The following is a 19,085-nucleotide window of genomic DNA, read 5'->3' on the forward strand; positions in this document are numbered from 1 at the left end:
CGGGGAGGACTTTTTGATGGAACTAACCCACATTTGCGTTGCATGGGGAGGAAAACCATGAAAACCTACAACGGATAGCCTGATGGCAAGGGTACTTTAACCAAAGATCCGTCTACTACCACAGAAAATATTTTTACGTCAGCACTGTGGTCGGTGCAAGCCGGATGCGGAATTCTTTTAGGTAATTCTTTACGACAAGAAGGTACACATTGTTAATAATCATAGCTTTACACGAAGTGTAAGACACTCAAACCTTTGATTTTTTATTTTAATTGGTTAAGCTTTAAAAAAATTAATAAAATGATATGACAAAATAATATATTTAAAAAAAAAAGAATTTTAAATAAAATGTGGGGAAATAAATGAAATGTTACTCGAAAACGATGCAAACATCAGTGGAACAATCATAAAAAGAAATACAAAAAACGATGATTACATGCAATACCGTTCACTGACCACAACATTTGACCTTTCAGTTCGATCTACTGATCGCAGTGGTTAGATATCAGTTTACCTTGACACTTAAGTTCAAGGAGAGAGAGAGATTGCACAATTTTGGTATCATTAAAATTATTACAAAATGTTTATGACGGCACAAATGAACGAAATAAGCGGGATTATATAAAATGTCTCATACATGTCTCGTACATTGCTACAAGGGTGTTCAACCTCTGTTTTGCAAGACATTTACAGATTTTTAATGGAAAAGAAACAACAAAAATTGAACGTTTCGTTAGAAAAACGAGTAAAGAACATCTTTTATCCTATGCAAACTTCCTTATTTGTTCCATTTTATTTAAATTTCTTTTTCATTAAATTTAGATTGCCACTTTCTCAATTTATGTTCACTACAAAATAGCTAGCAAATGTTTTTACATCAATTAGAGGATATTTACTGATAAGTAACGAATACATACTGATGTCGATTTTCAAATATTATCAAAGAAAAATGGCGTTCAACTTTGGAATAACTATATTTCTCGGTAGTTAAAGATTTACAGCGAGTAGCAAATCTGCTGTAAACTAAATACAGTGATACCTCTCATGAGCGACCACTCTTCATTCCACAGTAAAATGGTCGTTCTAGGAGGTTACCTCCATTGGCTTCAAAATTGCTATCATAGGTATACATGATTTTTCGCATATGATTTCATTTTTAGTCAGTGTCATTTTCTTGGCACGGAAATGCCACTTCTGTTGGCGCCATGAAAAGACAGATCTATGAATAAGATTTGCCAAAATGATCCCAACTGATACAATTATGTGTAAAAACAAATTTACCAATTATGAATGATAAAGCTGTCTTAAATAAATAAACAATCATTTTTTTTTTTTTGTTTAAGTTTGCATTTAATTTCAGGTTTGTTTGAGATGCTTGTTTTTTTTTGTGAAATAAATTTTTGTTTTTAATTTAACCAGTGCACTCTGATTGAAACATGAGGTTGTATCGTCAAAATGAGTTCTCTAAATTAAGAGTTTCACACAAATATTTGGAATAGATTTTAATTTACTTATTTTCACTGTAATATACTAATAGCAAATAAGAACGCGTATTTTTTTTTTATCTTCTTCAGAACATGAATGTAAAATGCATGATATGGTAGACCTTGAACAGAAATATATTGAAATTTCACCCAATGATAACGCTTGAAAGCAGATTTGAAGAGAAACGTGACTAGTACTTTACGATAGGACAGATCTTGAACCGTTATATAATTAAACTTCGATATACGACAACGCTGGGACGGACACAGCACTAAAAACCTAACACTTTATAAAGGAAGAAGGAAACTCGGACGATATTGGGGTTCAAAATATCGTTACATCGTACTTCGGTCGATATTGGGGTTCAAAATATCGTTGCATCGTAGTTCGGACGACATTGGGGTTCAAAATATCGTTACATCGTAGTTCGGACGATATTGGGGTTCAAATTATCGTTACATCGTACTTCGGACGATATTGTTGTTCAAAATATCGTTACATCGTACTTCGGACGATATTGGGGTTCAAAATATCGTTACATCGTTATTCGGAAGATATTGGGGTTCAAAATATCGTTACATCGTTATTCGCACGATATTGGGGTTCAAATTATCGTTACATCGTACCATCTTATATGGATTCTATTAAGAATGATGTGCTGTCAAAAAAATTTTTATAATTCATGATAAACATCAATTTACATCATTTGCCAGGAATTGTGATTTTACTTATTCTAGGTCAGAAATTCTTTTGTTTTTTCTTGTTATTTAGTTCATTTTGTGGAAATGAAAGATCCCCTTGTAAGGAAATTGATTCGCAAATTTTCTTCTAAAAATCATACATAAAAAATAAATAAAATCATGTAATGTAGCTTTTGTTTCGTAAACATAGTTTTGTTCCAAAAAGAATGCTTGTAAAAACGCGAAAAATATTCTCAACTAATGTTGTCATGTTCTTAAATCGGAGAAATATGCCTCAAAAATAAGAGTTAACGATTTAAGAAGCGAGAAAAAATGATAATTCGACAAAGCCTTGTTATGTTTGTGAACGCTTATAACAGACATATGCACGTCAATGTAAAATATGCTGTATCTTCTTATTTATGAGTTTTAGATTGTGAAGGGTATTTTGTAATCGCCTCCCTTAATGCAATTTTTTTGAAACCCCCGACAACAATAAAGTAAATTATACAATGGTATAAAATTAATGTTGATGCGGGGTAGAAAGGGAAACATTGACAAAACCTGGCGAATAATAAACCAGAAAAATGAGATTATATCATCAGAATTCCTGACTATATTTAATCAAGATATAGGCTATGGACTTACCTTTAGAAGAACAGTAGGCATCATAACTGGACGTGGGTGATAGGCCGTTGTGACTGTTGGACGAATGTCCATTGAGGAGGGGGGGAGGTGATATAGAGTCTATGGACATAGGGGATGGAGAAGGTAGCCAGGAGCCATCCTCCTGTTTTGCCCTCTTGGTGGGGGAGAACTGCATTTCTGAGTCTCTGTTTCCGTTCGTCATGCAGGGGCTTGGGAGCCGGGGCTCCATCTTGATACTAGGAAGATTAGGACTGAGGGCGGGCGGGCTCGTTTGACCCGCCAGAGCACCACCATTTTGAGAGTCCTGATGGAGGCCCTTACCCCCATGGAAGAAGAGTTTGATGGTTTTGGTGTCTGCAATTTGGGGTGGAGATGGTATGGGGCGGTGAAGACTCTCGGACACCCAGGGCGACCGCCCTGCATAACTGGATATGGAAGCCACTCCGCCGCCTTTATTTAACAGCCGACCAACGACTTCTGAAAAATAACAAAAAATAAATAGAATTAGTCTTCAGTATTAATTATTATTAATATTAATTATTATTATTAACATTAATATTATTATCACTTTGTGATATTACTATTCGCTCCGTATACTACAAAAAGTAACTTAGATCAAGACTTGAGGGAGGGGAGGGTTTTTTAATACTACACAAATGAAGTTCAATTACATTGTGTTATAAAGTTTCAGATCAGTTAGAAAAAAAGTAATGCAACATGCGCCTATATTTAGGATTGAAGGCACGGTGGCTCAGGGGATAGAGCATTCGCCTCTATATGAGGTGACCCAGGTTCGAAATGCCAGCGCTGGCTGGTTGATACGGATTTGCTACCTGCTCGCCCTGACCATAGTGCTAATGTAAAATATCCTCAGTGATAGACGAATAACAGGTTAAAATTCCTTTTCCGTCGGGCTAAACGTGGGAGGTTTTCGAGGTTGTCCTTCCAATGTAACGCAAATGTGGGTTAGTTCCATTATAGAAGTTAGTTTGTTCAAATGCTTGATCGTGGAGTTCCAGTTTTTATTTTATTTTATAACCGTCTTTAAACAGCCAACCCAATTTTGGGTTTTCGACTACTAATGTTCAGCTCCGTAGCCTTGTAATTTTGAAGTCTAGAAACACAGTCCAGAAGACAAGGGAACTCCTGGATCTTTCGTGGACGATTTTTTGATGGAACTAACCCGCACTTGTGTTACATGGGAGGGAAACCACAAAAACCTGTCACTGTTAGACTGATGACAAGGGGACTCTAACCCATAATCCGTCTACCACTGAGGATATTTTACGTCAGCACTGTGGTCGGAGAGCGCCGAGTGCGGAATTCGTATCGACCAACCAGCCATCACTGGGATTCGAACCGGGTTCATCTCATTGGAAAGCGAACGCTCTATCCCCTAAGCCACCACTGCTCCGTGGAGTTCTATTGTCTACGGGGTTGGGTTCAAAATAACAAGGTTACGAAGTTGAACATTGATAGTCTTTTTTTTTAGTAAATTCAGAATTGGGTCGCGTGTTCAAAGCTAGTTATAAAATAAATTTCGAATAGAATTATTAATTGTTAGTTAAAATTTAAGAATGTCATGACGAAACTATTCAAACTAAAACTTACGCCCGAAAAAAAAAAAATTTCATCTTCAATAAAATAAAAACATAATTATATTAACAAGAAATAAATATATTAAGAGAATATTTTTCATGTTTTTTTTCGTTACATAATTAAAACGAATTTGATATTTTAATATTTTGCACGAACGCGTTATGAGTACGTTATATCTGTATGCAGAATGTATTCGTTATAAAATGACATACAATTGTTACTCTGATATAGTCAAAGAATTTTCAACTAAAATAACTTTCAATTAATTAAAAGAAAACATGCGTTAACAACCTCATAAAGGCAAAAGGAATTATTTGAAAAAGTGAGGGAAATGTGACATCTCGGAATTCTCACCGTTACGTGACATTAAGCAAGGTCGAGAATGATCAGGAGCGCTTCTCTGACATACTTCACAAGGAAAATAAAAGAACCAAATGACACACTTTTACCGTAAAATTCTCTTTTTTTTATTTCACTTTCAGCTTCTAAGGAGGACAAATTGGATGGGGAGGAAATATGTATTTGTACAACTATTCGATATATATATATATATATATATATATATAGCGCAAATAAAAAAAATAAATATCTTTATACTTGTAGCTGTATTGACCTTATCAAGAGATTATTTTATTTTAATCATTTGTTTTACATATAAATTTGTTTTACATTTACGATTGTTTTATATTTTACTCTAAAAATTTGATTATTTACATAAAATTTGTATTTTTTTTAACAGTGATTAACTTCTAATTAACTCCATATATTCTCAAAAAATTTTTTTTCCATACAATTTAGCATCATTCTTTCCTTTTTGTTTCAGGAGAAATTTGGGTCCGTTAACGAATTTTTCGCAAAATTTTCGTCGATTAAACGGACTCTTATTTTCCATTTTAAAAATGGTTTTTTTCTCAGAATTCATTTAAAAAACGACGCCGAATACGTCTGTAATTCATTATTTTAAGCTCCTTAAAAACAGGTTTCTTGTGGGTTTTTTTTCTCCAAATACAAGAGCTTTATTTTCACATATTCACAAAAATAGGAAGGCGATGACGATAATAAATAAAGCAACCGATTCAACGGCAATTTCAGTTAAAATTATGATTTGATTTTTTTTCAAATTCCAAAAAACATGACCTGTCACAAAAATTTGGAATAGTCAACTTTGCACAGACAATTGAGTATTTTGTAAAGCTTTAAGAAATTAGGTTTGATTGCTAACTGCATCGATAAAACAATCTGACAACTGCAACGATATAACAATTGGAAAACTTTTAATTACAACGAGATAGCAGTGCACGGCAATAATTCAGGAAATTTCAGCTGCAATAAAAAATTAAAAATGTTCGGCAATAATATTTAATACGTAAAATATCTCTTTTACAAGCGGTACAAAATAAAATCTATTTTCGAAATATTAAAAAAAAAATTCTATTAATATAAAATATAGAATAATTTAATTACTATTAAAACAACGCTACTTCAAATACTAAACAAAATAATATATATATATAATTATTTAATAAATTTTAATAAACAAAATTATTATGCATAGTAATGTAACAAGAGTGGCGAAAATAAGGCACCGCTACACTTATCGACTTATTTGTTAGAGACACAATCATTTCAGAAAACACAAATATTCAGCAGAAATTTTAGTAGGAAAAAATGGTAGAATTCACAGATAGAAAAAAAAGAGAACTCCACAGTTTTATTCCATTAAAAAAAGGTCCCAATAAAAGGACAGAAGTAAACAAATTTGAAGAATATAGCAAAGAAGAATTAACATCATATTGATAGAAAGTAATATCAATTTATTAACATTTAAAATTATGCCTTAATTGTATTAAAATGGTTTTTTTTTCGAATGTTTGATGGAAGGTGATAAGAAAAAAACAAAACGAACCTTCCACCATCAAGTTCATTTTCATGGATAATTCGATATTGGCCAATGGGTCACTCCGGACACTGCATTGTTTGAGGCTGCTTCAACCCCAAAATCGTCTGTCAACGTATTTTCATATTCTAAAAAGGAAAATTATACACAATTACAATAGCTCAAAATGCAAATACATAAAACAAAATTTTTAAGAATTTTAAATCCGTTCCCGCTCACTAGATGGCGCTGGCGGTGTAATATGTTCGATATTCATCCATAGAAAGCAGGTCAACGGAGGGAGAAAACTACATTGAGTGATTAGATTCGCTCTTCACCGCGTAGAAGTGACACGATCTCGAAAAAAAATGAAATCTTGAAAATCTTATACTGGCATAAATGTAAAAAATAACCTATAGAATTTACCATGGTTAATAATTTGTAAATCAATTAAGTTTTGTTAAATAATTTGTTGGAATATGTCAGACCTGCCAATCTCAAAAATTCAAAATGCCTGAGCTTTTTTTGTAAGCACCGCATAGCGTAATAAGCAATAAATAATAAGAATAAATAAATTTACACATTCCTTAAATTTATAAAAGTAGGTTCTTTCCCCTTAAAAAAGAAAAATACTAATAGATTAAACAATTTTTTTATAAACACATTATTGATTTGACAATTTTTAAAAAACATAATATAAATTTTTTTTCTGAACTTTCTTTACCGTTTATGCGAAAATAAGGCCCTGTTTCTGCATTTAAAAAAATGTATTTTAAAGAGTTGTATTTTTAAAATCATAAATTAAGGACAACGACTCTGCTTTTCAAAAGAAGAATTTTTGCTGGCGCCAATTTTAAAATATATTGAAGGGTCCCATCTCAGAACGTTCGGTCATGTCTTGGAACAAGCGCTTAAATGAGTGAAAATATTCTGCGGATTATACGTGTATTTTATCTCGGAGCAAGCTTACAAAATTGTTCGAAAAAATTTAATAAAATAGTATCATCGCTTGATGACAATGTACATATATACATATATAATTTACTGTTAACGTTGTATCCAATTACAAATGTAATTAGATTTAATAGTGATGATTACAAATAATAATAAAATTAGGTACAGAAAATTGTATTCAACACAAAACAGACAGGCAAAACATTGCAAAATATAAGTAATATCGACGTTATTTTCATTGCGTCGATACTAGCGTCAATATTAGGATGAGGATCGTCATTAATTCTCGGTATTTTTGCGGACATCGTATCCGAATTAATCTCCAACAATAATCATTTATTCGAACTTAATAAACTTAATGTCATTTATTGAACAATGCACGACAGGTTAATAGCAATGAAAACATCGATAATGCAACTTCAAATTTTTTAAAAATAATTTGCGTTTTCGTTTTGCATTTCAAAACAAAGCAAACTACTTTCTCACTAGCAGACATTTCTAAATTAGTCCATGAGCATTTTGAGTTTTTAGTTTTTCACATCCTTTCACGTTTATTCAGGTACTCCCTTACTGACATTACGATCTATGACGTCACGTTGGTATCACATGGCGAAATAAACGTCGGGTAAAAAAAAATTTTAAAACATATTTCTAAGGAACAATTTCTTTTTTTACATTTTTTAAAAAAAAATTTTTATTCCAAATTTTATTTAAGATTTTTTTCCCTTCATGTTTTGCAGAAAGTGTGCGCCGCCCTTAGCACATTCTGCTATATGGGACTGAAGGATGATATCTGATTTTTAACAACATTTGCAATATGATACTTTCCTCATTAATGGCATCAGCAACATAGATAAATTTTTATAGTTTGTAAAAAAGATGTAATGATGCCAGAAATACATTATAATAAAGTAATATAATCGAGGGTAAGATTTATAAGTATCATAATCTTTAAATCACCGCATTATGATATTCATTTTTTTTAATAAAGAAACTGAACTAACTTTCGGCGTTAATTACTAAGAAAAATTATCGTCACAAATGTATGCATTTTTTAATACAATTAATAAAAAGGAAGTTTGATTTTGCATCGAAATTTATTTCATATTTAGCAAGTTTTGTTTCCGGATAAATTTAGCATCATCGTGAGAATGTTTAGCAGAAATTTCGGTGTGCTAACAGTCATCACAAATTATTTTACATTTCAAACGGGGTGTTCCCGAATTATTTCATCGTAAAACTGGACTTTCACAAAATATTCTGTCATAAAAAGAACCTAACCTTTACAATATTTTTCATTTTAAAATAGACTTTTCAAAAACTTACTTTTTCGAAAATACAAAACAAAATCCCCCTTTTGAATAAATTCGTAAATTTTTTCGTCGAATGAATTCTTAATTTTAAAAATACAACTCATTGAAATACTAATTTTTTTTATATTTTGCTTAATATAAAAACAGGACTTCATTTTCACATCAGAAATATTTTCACAATTTTGTGATTTTTCAAAAAAATTAAAAACGGTACTTTATTTTAACAATTTCACAAAGTTATGCTCTTTTTTTTTTCTCTCTCCACAATTACACAAAAACAGAACCGTTTACTGTAAGTCAAACACACCTTTTGAGTAAAAAAGTAGACAGATAATTTCTGTATGTAAAAATTTTCAAACGACGTTGTACATAACGCATCTGCGTGTATTAAAATGTAAAAACAGCCAGACATGAATCCAAACTAATTAAATGCAGAAATTTACGACCAAGTTTGGGCGAGTAAATATAACATGCAAAATGCAGTACGCTTTTTGTTCTCTAGCATAGCACGAATGCTAAGCACTGACCGGGTGACACGGACAGAAATAAAAAAAATAAAAGAGGAAAACCAAAAACAAACACAACGGCAGAGGATGAATTCTAAATTTACGACCTCCATAAATAACTGAGGAAGGAATAATAAAAATGGCTGAAAAGCAGAGAGAAAGAGGAGGTGAAAAATTCCAAGTGCAAATCTGGCATCACGCGCACGCAGAAATAAAATAAATAAAAGGCCAACACACGCAAAAAATTTTATATTGGAAAGAACCATCAGACGATACTTAGTTGTTGAAAGAGCTTTTGTAAATGAAAATGTTCCACGAATCAACAAAACGCTTGCTTTAAAAGAGTAAATCAGACGATAAACAATAAGTCAAACGATTTCCATGCATCTTATTGCAACGCGTGAAATTTAGCGTCCATTTTTTAAATTTAAAAAATAATTATAGCAATATTTCTCTGATGTAAAAAATTTCAAGTTTAAACCTGGCATCACATGAATGCAGAAGAATAAAAACAAATAAAAAAAAGGTTAGCAAGCGAAAAAAGAAATTCCGAAAGAATAATGAGATGACACTAAGTTAAATGGATATATTCTACGAATCAATAACTCAGAAAACTTACAAACGTTTTAAAAATAAGGAATTTAAATAACCTAAGTAAAAAATATTTAATTAATTATTTTGCAACTTATAAAATTTGGCGTCAAGATCTCCATTCAGAAATTGATAAAAATTAACAATTCAAATAGGAGCTGAAAAATTCCAAGGGCAAATTTGGCTTTACATTTACACAGAAAGTAAATTAATAATACACGCAGCAAAATATATAAAATGGAAAAAACAATCAGACGATACTTAACTGATTGTTATAGTATTTTTATTATGTTTCAAACGTTTTAAAATGAAGACTTTTAAAAAGCGTAAAGAACTGAAATGGTTTTTAATAAATCTTTTCAGAACTAATGAAATTCAATGCTTGTTTTTTAAATTTATAGATTCCAGCCGTCAAAATTATAAGTGAATATAAATAAATTAGAATAAAAAATTTCTTAAAAGAACTTCCTTTTTTTCCCCTTCAATTTCTATATAGAATTAATATGTTTTTCTGATTCAACATGACCATTTCGCAGCATGTTAAAATTTTATCACGTAAATTATTATTTTCAAAACAAATATATTAAAATGAGGTTTTAAATTTTACATAATGTACAAAAAACTTATGTGTTAAGTTATTTATGCACTATAAGTATCGTTGTTTTATTTTATTTACAAAATGCTACTTAAAGGTTTCAAATATTAAGTTCATTTTTGTATTAAATGATTTTAGTCACTGACTTTACCTAATTTAAAACGCTCATTTTGCTACAGAAAACGTAAAGAATATTAGACTTTGAATATTATGTTGAATTTTTATGCTGAAAAATAGCTTCAAATTTATTTTACAAAATATTGTTGTAAATTAAATCGTATGCGAATTTAACTTGAGAACTGGTGATTTAAATGGCATTTTTGATTAAACATTCATTGAAGTTGTTTTAAGAACATTTCTAATGGCATAACCTTTAAAAAAAAAAAAGGAAGAATGGAACTTCGATAAGTAAAAACCAAACGTTCCAAAACTTGAAATATTTAACCAATTTCGAAATTTTCATTCTAAATTAGGTGGTAATCAGTTAAAAATGGCTTTTTTTAGATTTCGAAGAAAGTGATAACCAAACGACTTTGTAAGATTGCTTTTCTGTGGTCAAAATGGTGAGGTGACCTCGCCTTGACCTTGAATGAAAAATCCTTCGATAAAGTCGGAGACATCAACAACAGTTGTTCAAGCTTATCGCGATACCAGGGGTTCTCAGACAAGATTAAAAACCGAGAAACAACAGTGGAAGACCTTAAACACTGAAAACGGGTAGATTAGAGAATTGCGTGATTGAAAAGTGGTCGCCAGTGGAATTAATAGGTTCTCTAGAAAGAAAAAAAAAGAATTTCGCAACTCCACTTCAGTGTGGTCAGTTATCAAGCAAATTTTTTATTCTTATCCGAAATATTCGAAATCGTCTCATGAGAACTGTTTTATGATGGGAGTTGGCGGAGAAGCTCATGTAAATATTTGCCGAAACATACTAGCCTTTCAGCATAATTATCTATTAACTATAAGTCATTTAATCGCTTATTATTAACTATTATTCTATTAAAAGAACATTTACAGTAGTTGCTATCGTATTTTCGATATAAGATGTATCATATATCTAGGCAAGACGTATCAGGGATTATTCCAGAATTTTTGTAAGATATTTTGTTTTTGTGAAATAGTGAAAAAAAAAACTCGAAATATTGTGAGTTAGTGTCAAAATATGGACCTGTTTTCGCAAAATTCTGAAAAATCAATCACGAAACTTTGAGGCCTGTGAAGTAATTTTGTGAAAAAAATCTGATCAAATTTTTTCTGAATCTTAAATAACAGTAAAAATGTTTTTGTTTTTTTCTAAGGACTTGTTTTTGAGAGAAAAAAACCCCACATACATACACCAGGGGTCTGTTTAGAAGAAATTTGGGTTCGTTAACGGACCCTTCACAAAATATCTTTTCCTAAAAACGGACCCTTCACAAAATATTTTAACTTAAAACCGGACCCTTCACAAAATATTTTAACTTAAAAACGGACCCTTCACAAAATGATTTTTCTTTTAATTGGACCCTTCACAAATTTGTTTATCTTCATTATTGTTTTGTTAATCGAATAAACCCTTCCCAGGGCAGAAAACAAGAAAGATGGATGTAAACGAATTAAGTTTTGTCTTCGGCAGACGATTCTTCCATTATTCGTCCGAAATTAATATTCTGCGTTCAGCAGTATAGGCTAAATATCAAATGTTGCACCTCTAATTTAGAAGCAGCAATTGCTGTTTATTTTTGAAAATTTAATTTTTTCATTATAATTTTACAGTGCCGAGCATAATCTTGTATCTATTTACAATTTAAAAAGTCCTTGAAAAAGTTTTTTGGAATAACCGGACCCTATTTGCACAAATTCATAAAAGCGGACCCTGGTTGAAATAATGTGAGTAATTTTTTCACAATTTCACGAAAAACGGACCTTTCACAAAATGTCTGGACAGACCCCTGTACACAAAAATCATTTCAAGGGGATGTAGGTTTAAAAAAAAAATCGTCAATGTGTCCGTTTTGCTGGATAAGAATTTTGAGTAGTAGTCATTTTCAAATGAAAAATACAGTAAGGTCCGTTTAAAAAAGGTTACGTTTTTACAGCAAAAAATATTTTGTGAAGGGTTCGCTTTAAATTTAAAATTTTTTTCTGTTAAGGTTCCGTTCAAAACTTATCCAAAAATGATCCCTGCTATTTAGCAAAATTTATAATGTAATGTTTACTTAAATTAATGACATTGGTAAATATACATACTTTGTTAAAGCATGTAATAATCCTAGAAATACATTGAAATTCACAAAATATTTTATCGCGAAAACGGATTCTTCCAAAAATTTTAAAAACATTCTACATCAATTATAGACAAATAACATAAAAAGAGTAGATTTTTGATAATTTCACGAAAACAAACCCATTTCACTCACAAAAATTCTGGAATAACCTCTTTTGTACTACAAACTTTTGTTTCGCATAAATTAATACGCTTAGATGAACAAAAACAAATTCTTTCCGAGACACGCGGCAAAAATAGAATAATAAATATGAAATAGTAATAGAAAAAGTTGCGGATTCTTGTTAAACAGTCTTCCAAACTAGCCTTAAAATAAACTGAAAGATAAGAGAAGAACGTATTTATCATTAGTAGAAGATGGTTAGAAATTTACAGATGCTTCATGTATAAATATAGAAACGTGATTTTTAATCAACAGCTGATGATACAAGAGTATGAGGTATGTTAAGAATGCGGAATTATTCACAGAAAGAATAATTTATGATAATTTATTACTATAATCGAGTTTTAAAAATATTGCATCAAAAAAGATAAAATACTACTAACCTAAAGGGTTTTTTTCTTCTAATAAATAATTTATATCAAGAAACAGTAAGAGCATTTTTCATAATAAACGATTCAAAGAGATTTTTTAGTCAACAGTTATTAAACCATATCACAGACATAAAACATTAGTTAACGATAGTTAAATTATATTTAAAGGCACATTTTGAAATGTTATACGTTAATATTTATAAAACATTCTAATTGAATAAATTTGAATAAAAATTTCTACTGACATTAAGAAAAAAAAAAAGGAAAACCTATATTCTTTATTTTAAAAAGAATTTTTCTTTTTTAACAAACATTTTCAAGCAATGTCAAGTTTTTTATTCTTGCGTTGGAAAAAAATTCTGAAGACATTTTTAAATATATTCTCAGAATCAAACAAAAAGTTAAGTTGCAGTTCAACTAATAAACAAAGGAGTTTTAAAAATAAATTCAAAGACAGTTAACAGTAAGTTCAAATAATTTGGAAAAGTTCGTGAGCTCTCAAATACAACAGTAGGCTTCTCAGCCAATTTTATTTTAAAAAAATTTAGAAAAAAAAATTAAATACAGAGGTTACTTTTTAAAAAAATAATTCACTATTATTTTTAATTATAAGAGCACCGCAATAGAAAAAACTTGCATATATTTATAAAATAATTAGTAAAAGTTTTCAGCGATCAAAATTTACAATTTAAATAAGTAATAAATAGATTTAAAAAAAAACATTAATTTAATCATGGAAAACATAAAGTCACAGCAGCATTAAAACACAGGACAAATGTTGTAAATTATTTACATTTTCTTCCTCATCAGTGTAATTTACAGCATTTAACATAGTAATAATCAAGAGTAAAAAAAAATTTCAATTTTTTTTTTAAACATGCTTACTGATCTCACACACCTGGTATGTATGAGGAGTATGCTATAAGAAGAAAAAAGGGAGCAAGAGGAGAATGGGATATTTTTTTCCCCTTAACGGAAGCAAGAGGTTTCCATATTTGGCGAATAATCATCCATTTGAAATAAATTAGGGATAACAAAACTTTTGTAATTATAATATGAAATAAACTTAATTATAAAAAAAAGAAAAAGTTTAATAATTGCTAAACATGATACTTCTTAAATAATACTTTTCCATAAACGTAGATTTATAATTTATAGACATAAAAAGTATAAGAATATTTAACCACTAATTATTTATTTATTTTCTTTTTCTTATGGAATAACAAGCTTTCAAATATCAAATTTATAATTTTGATGTTTCCGAAACAGTTTTTATTTTATTTATTTATTATTTATTTTTATTTAGAACTTAGTTGATACTAAGCATCGTTGGTTTCTAAGATTTTTTTAGAAATTGGAAAAGGTTATTTTTTGTGTTAGCTTGGAATTTTGTTCCAAGAATTTTTTTTGGATGCATATTGCAGTGATTCAAGGGCAAAAATCACAGGTTTTTAAATGTCATCAAAAAATTACATGATTATTGCTTGTGTTTTGCAACGATATAAAGTGTAAAAGTAATTAATTGGGGGAAAATTTAGAGGAAAAATAATAACTAATATGGAACTAGAAGATTTTTTTTTTTCATTTAAAAACGAAGCGGTTGTTTGAATTTTCCAATTCAGAAAAGGAAGTTATTAAGAAAGTACATTTTTTTAACTTAGTCATTTGATGAATCTATTTTTTTTTATTTAACGCAAGTACACTTTATTAAAAATTTCCTTAAATTACGAATTTATTGTATTATTATTTTAAGTTACGTCAAATGGAACAACTTCGCGAAGTTATTGTTGTTAAATCGAATAGTTAAATGAAATGATACGCTTTATGAAATATATTTCCGTTATGTCGAAAAAAGTCCAAATATTCACCAAAAATAAAATGATCAAATCATTGGCTTTTAGACTTAAAATTTAATCAAGTCATGTTTTAATCGAATAGTGAATCGTAGCTGGTATTTGTGATAAATCAACTGAAATGTAAATAAAAATGTAAATAAATTTATTTAATTATCAACAACTAGAACTATCAGGAAATAACGCATCGTTTCTCGAATTAATTATCATGTAGTTGTTGAAGCTTTTCTTGCAGTAATTCAAAATCTTAGTATACTGCTCACTAATATCATAATTAAATTTTAATTAATAATTAAATAAATCTAAAAAAATAGAAAAATAAAAAAAAATTCTAGAATTAGTGAAGTTTTTTTTATTTTTTTTAATAGACACTGAAATTCCGTTAGCTATTTAACTATTAAATTCTTAACTCGATATTAATAATTCTTAAACTATTAAAATATTTACTCGATTAAGCGAGATAGAACCAAAAATAAGTAACATAAACACAAAATAACCAAAGTTTTCGCGGTCTTTGAGAGAATCAAAAGTTTAAATAAGAAGCAATAAGAAGTAATATAGTAATAAAAATACAGTAATTAATAGAGATATAAAAATAAACTAAGAAGAAAAATTCCGAAAATGAAATTAACCACTATACTTTGAATCCGCACGAATTGTTTTCTTATATTAAATTTTAATAATAATTTAAATTCCTTGATAAATATCCAAAGTTAAATGGATCTTATAACATTCAAGAAAGCAAAAAACATGCAATTCCTATACAGGACATTTTCATTACAGTTTTAAGTATAAGCAATTCAAAAACAATGCTATTTACATTTTAGAGGTCACTTACTTACACGAAATCGACACGATGTTTGGCGAACTTTTGGCGACAGTAAATATTTTACAGCAACCCCGAAAGTAGGATGTTATGACAACGTAAAAAAGTTCCCTCTATCGTTTAATGCATGGGATAAAAGCTTTCAGAAATATCGCGGAGAAAACTTACAATACTTAATTATGAAGAAATTTTTTTTTTTTTAAGTAGAATAGGAAATTTTAATAAAAAACAAATTGTGATATATGAATGATTCTGTATTAAATCATAATTTATAATTTTTTTCAAATAGTTTTAACTATTTCAAATAAAACAAAATTTGATAGTGACCTAACATTAATATCAGCAATAGGATAAACTATAATACAATTTCATTAATAGGTCAAAGAATAAACTTTTATAAAAATTTGATATCTGCATATAATTAGACGTAAGAAAAATAGTTATTTACTTATCATTATATTTTTTAACAAAATTTGATTTTTTTTAATTTGCTTAAATCACCAAAATAATAAACAAGAATAAAGTCTTTCATAATAGAACCTTAGAATAAATCAAAACAACACGATTAAATAATTATAAATTTAAACAAAAAAAGAATTTAAATAAATTGACATCTGAATACAAAAGTGGTGCAAATACAAAGTTAATTACTAATTTTAAAAATTATTAGCCGATCCCATTAATAAAATTAAACAGTCGATTCATATAGCGTTTATAGAGTTCTTAACGTTCAATTTCACATACTCATAACTTCGATTCAGAAGATATTGAACATTTGAGTTTCAGCCTTGAATCAGAAAGAATATTTAGTGTCAATATTATAGTCGGAATAAGCTTGGGAGTCAAACGATTTAAAGAATGAGAAGTCCGGAATCGAACCAAAAGTGAGAGCTCCATCCTTTTATGCCTTTCAAACATAGATCCATAAAGACTATTTGACACAATGCTATCATAATCGCAAAATTTTAACTTTTGAAAAGTTTGAAATGGTTGCCTAATAATGATGTTAAAATGTTATATTTCTCCTATAATGCTCGAAAATTGTTTACTTTCCACAAATACCATCTGTTAAAATATGTAGAAGAAAACAGTTCCTATTTAAGAAGTTCTAAGTAATATATTTTTGTTCATGGGTTAAATCAAAAATAAGAGATACACCAAGTAGAAGCAGGGCTCATTCTAGATATTTTGTGAAGGTTCTGTTTAAATGAAATTGTGAAAAATCTATTCATTGTTTTGTGAAAATAGAAGTATTTTTGTAATTTCGAAAACTTTTGTAATTCGTCCATCCGACGATAAACGACACTTAACACAACCTGAAGGGGTAAAACAGTCTATATCCTAATGCAAAGTTGATAACCTATGGACAACAGGTGGCCGCACAAGTTACTTTGTGTATCGGTTGAAAAAAAAATTTAATGAATCTTCCTATAAAAACATTCGCACGTAACACGTATCTCCATCTAAATTTCAATTAGGCTTTGTTAATCTTTCAGGATTTTGCCAATTGGTTACGTTCAATTTGAGAATCACTTGCTAAGAAAAACAAGACTTGCTCGATTAAACACTAAAGGATACCATAAAGATTCATAGTCATCGAGTGTTTTAAGATAATTTAAATTTCCAGTCTTATGTATTATTACTGAGTCAGAGACGCAAATATCTCAGACTAATCGAGTGTGTTAAGTAAAAAATAATAATAATAAAACTTTTACAGAAGAAGTATAGTAAACAAAAGGGCAAAAGCATATAAAAAATAAATAACAAGTATTGTAAAAGCATGCAAATGTCAACAAAATTACTCTATAGATAGAAGATATCACGTTGAAAGAAAAAAAGAACTGATAATAAGAAAACGAATTTAAATTAGTATAATTAGAAAAATTAGTTTACAGTGTGCAATTATATGACCTATACAGAGGCTGAGAGCGCAAATATGACCAAAGAGGCGAAAATAAGTATCAAATAACTACAGAATAAACAATAAAAAAAAATTTCGAACGACAGGTACTGAACTTTTCGTTCCTCTCCTCAGAAGATGCCAGAACTGCTATAGACAGGGTTAGTCCTACGTCATCAACGACGTCACTAGCTCTCCCCGTTCCAAACAAAGTTTCGAACGGAGCAAACAATATGGCGTTTCTCATGTAGTTAAAAGAGGGTCAACTAAATCTTTGAATTTATTAATATAGAGTCGAATTTAACCACTGAAAGGGCAAGAAAAAGTGTTGCATATATTAATATTACGTTAATCTCTTTTTATGATATTAATTGGAGTAGCTTATTAATTGTAAATGATTATGAAAACTTTTTGTATGTATGATTGGGAGAATTAGTATTTAATATTTACCATATAAATTGTAGTTATAATCTGGAAATCGGAAATTTGTGAATCTTATTATTTGAAAAATGTTATTTCTAATTTATGTTTAATTTTTCTTAAAATATGTATATTATATTAAATAAATTTTTTTTTATAATATTGAGACAACTTATTAATTGTAAATAATAATGAAAATTTAAAAACAAATTAAAAAGTTATGTAAGGAGCATGAATAAAGTCAGATAAGTTAGTGAAAATTATAAAGCATTTAAGATACACGTTTTTAAAATAGTAAATTTACCAATAAATTTGAGCTAAAATGATAGGAAGTAAAAAAAAAAATATTATGTAAACAAGATCTTAACACAGACGTTGACAGATCTTAAAACATATTTACAACCAAATTATGAAATAAATTTGGATGACTTGAATATTACGTTCACTGTAACAAATAAAATATTACTATGAAGGTAATTTAAAAAATTTTGATTTAGACTGTTAAATGCAAATTTTATTCTCTAAAAAGTGATAACAGTAACATTTGCCAAATATAAAAGCTGTATAACTAAATATGTATACATGCATTAAAGAGTTAAGTTTCTAAATTAAAAAATTTCTTAAAAATTTGAATTATATTTATTTAAAATGCATGCGAAATTAATATTATTATATAAGTAAAATTTAAACACCTATGTGAATACATAGATTAATAAATATGAATGTTAAATAAAAGTTTCTGTATGGGATAAGTATGTTTTAAAGAATTCTAAAAAATTCATGTTGCACTTTCTTATCGAATAAAATAGGAATCTGAGATTTTAAGATAAATTCATATATAACACCTACAAAAATTGTTCCTCTCGCATTTTAAAATGAAAATTAAAAAAAATTTTAAAATAATTTAGCTATTCTATATATTAAAATTCTGGAAACTAAACATAGTATTGACCCTTTTAACATAACACTACACTGCACTATCATAACACTACACATTAACTTAGCACTACACTAGTAACGTTAAGAATAATCTAATATT

At 29.0% G+C, this 19,085-nt stretch overlaps 1 protein-coding gene across 3 annotated transcripts in view; it reads right to left on the reverse strand.

Annotated features, from left to right (window-relative positions):
- The window catches only part of LOC107454045 (ecdysone receptor), a 247,598-nt gene that overhangs the window by 74,208 nt on the left and 154,305 nt on the right, over positions 1 to 19,085 (reverse strand). For 2 of the 3 annotated variants that reach the window (XM_071181001.2, XM_016071093.5), the window contains 2 exons: positions 6,319 to 6,437; positions 2,814 to 3,290 (listed from right to left, as the gene is read on the reverse strand). In XM_071181001.2, coding sequence (XP_071037102.1) covers positions 2,814 to 3,290; positions 6,319 to 6,343 — 502 coding nt within the window. In that variant the 5' untranslated portion in view covers positions 6,344 to 6,437. The remainder of the gene's footprint in view (positions 1 to 2,813; positions 3,291 to 6,318; positions 6,438 to 19,085) is intronic. The other variant, XM_071181002.2, reaches the window with a different exon arrangement.

Source organism: Parasteatoda tepidariorum, chromosome 8, assembly GCF_982258835.1.
Source record: "Parasteatoda tepidariorum strain Cologne lab strain chromosome 8, Ptep-v5.0, whole genome shotgun sequence".
Lineage (NCBI taxonomy): Eukaryota > Metazoa > Arthropoda > Arachnida > Araneae > Theridiidae > Parasteatoda > Parasteatoda tepidariorum.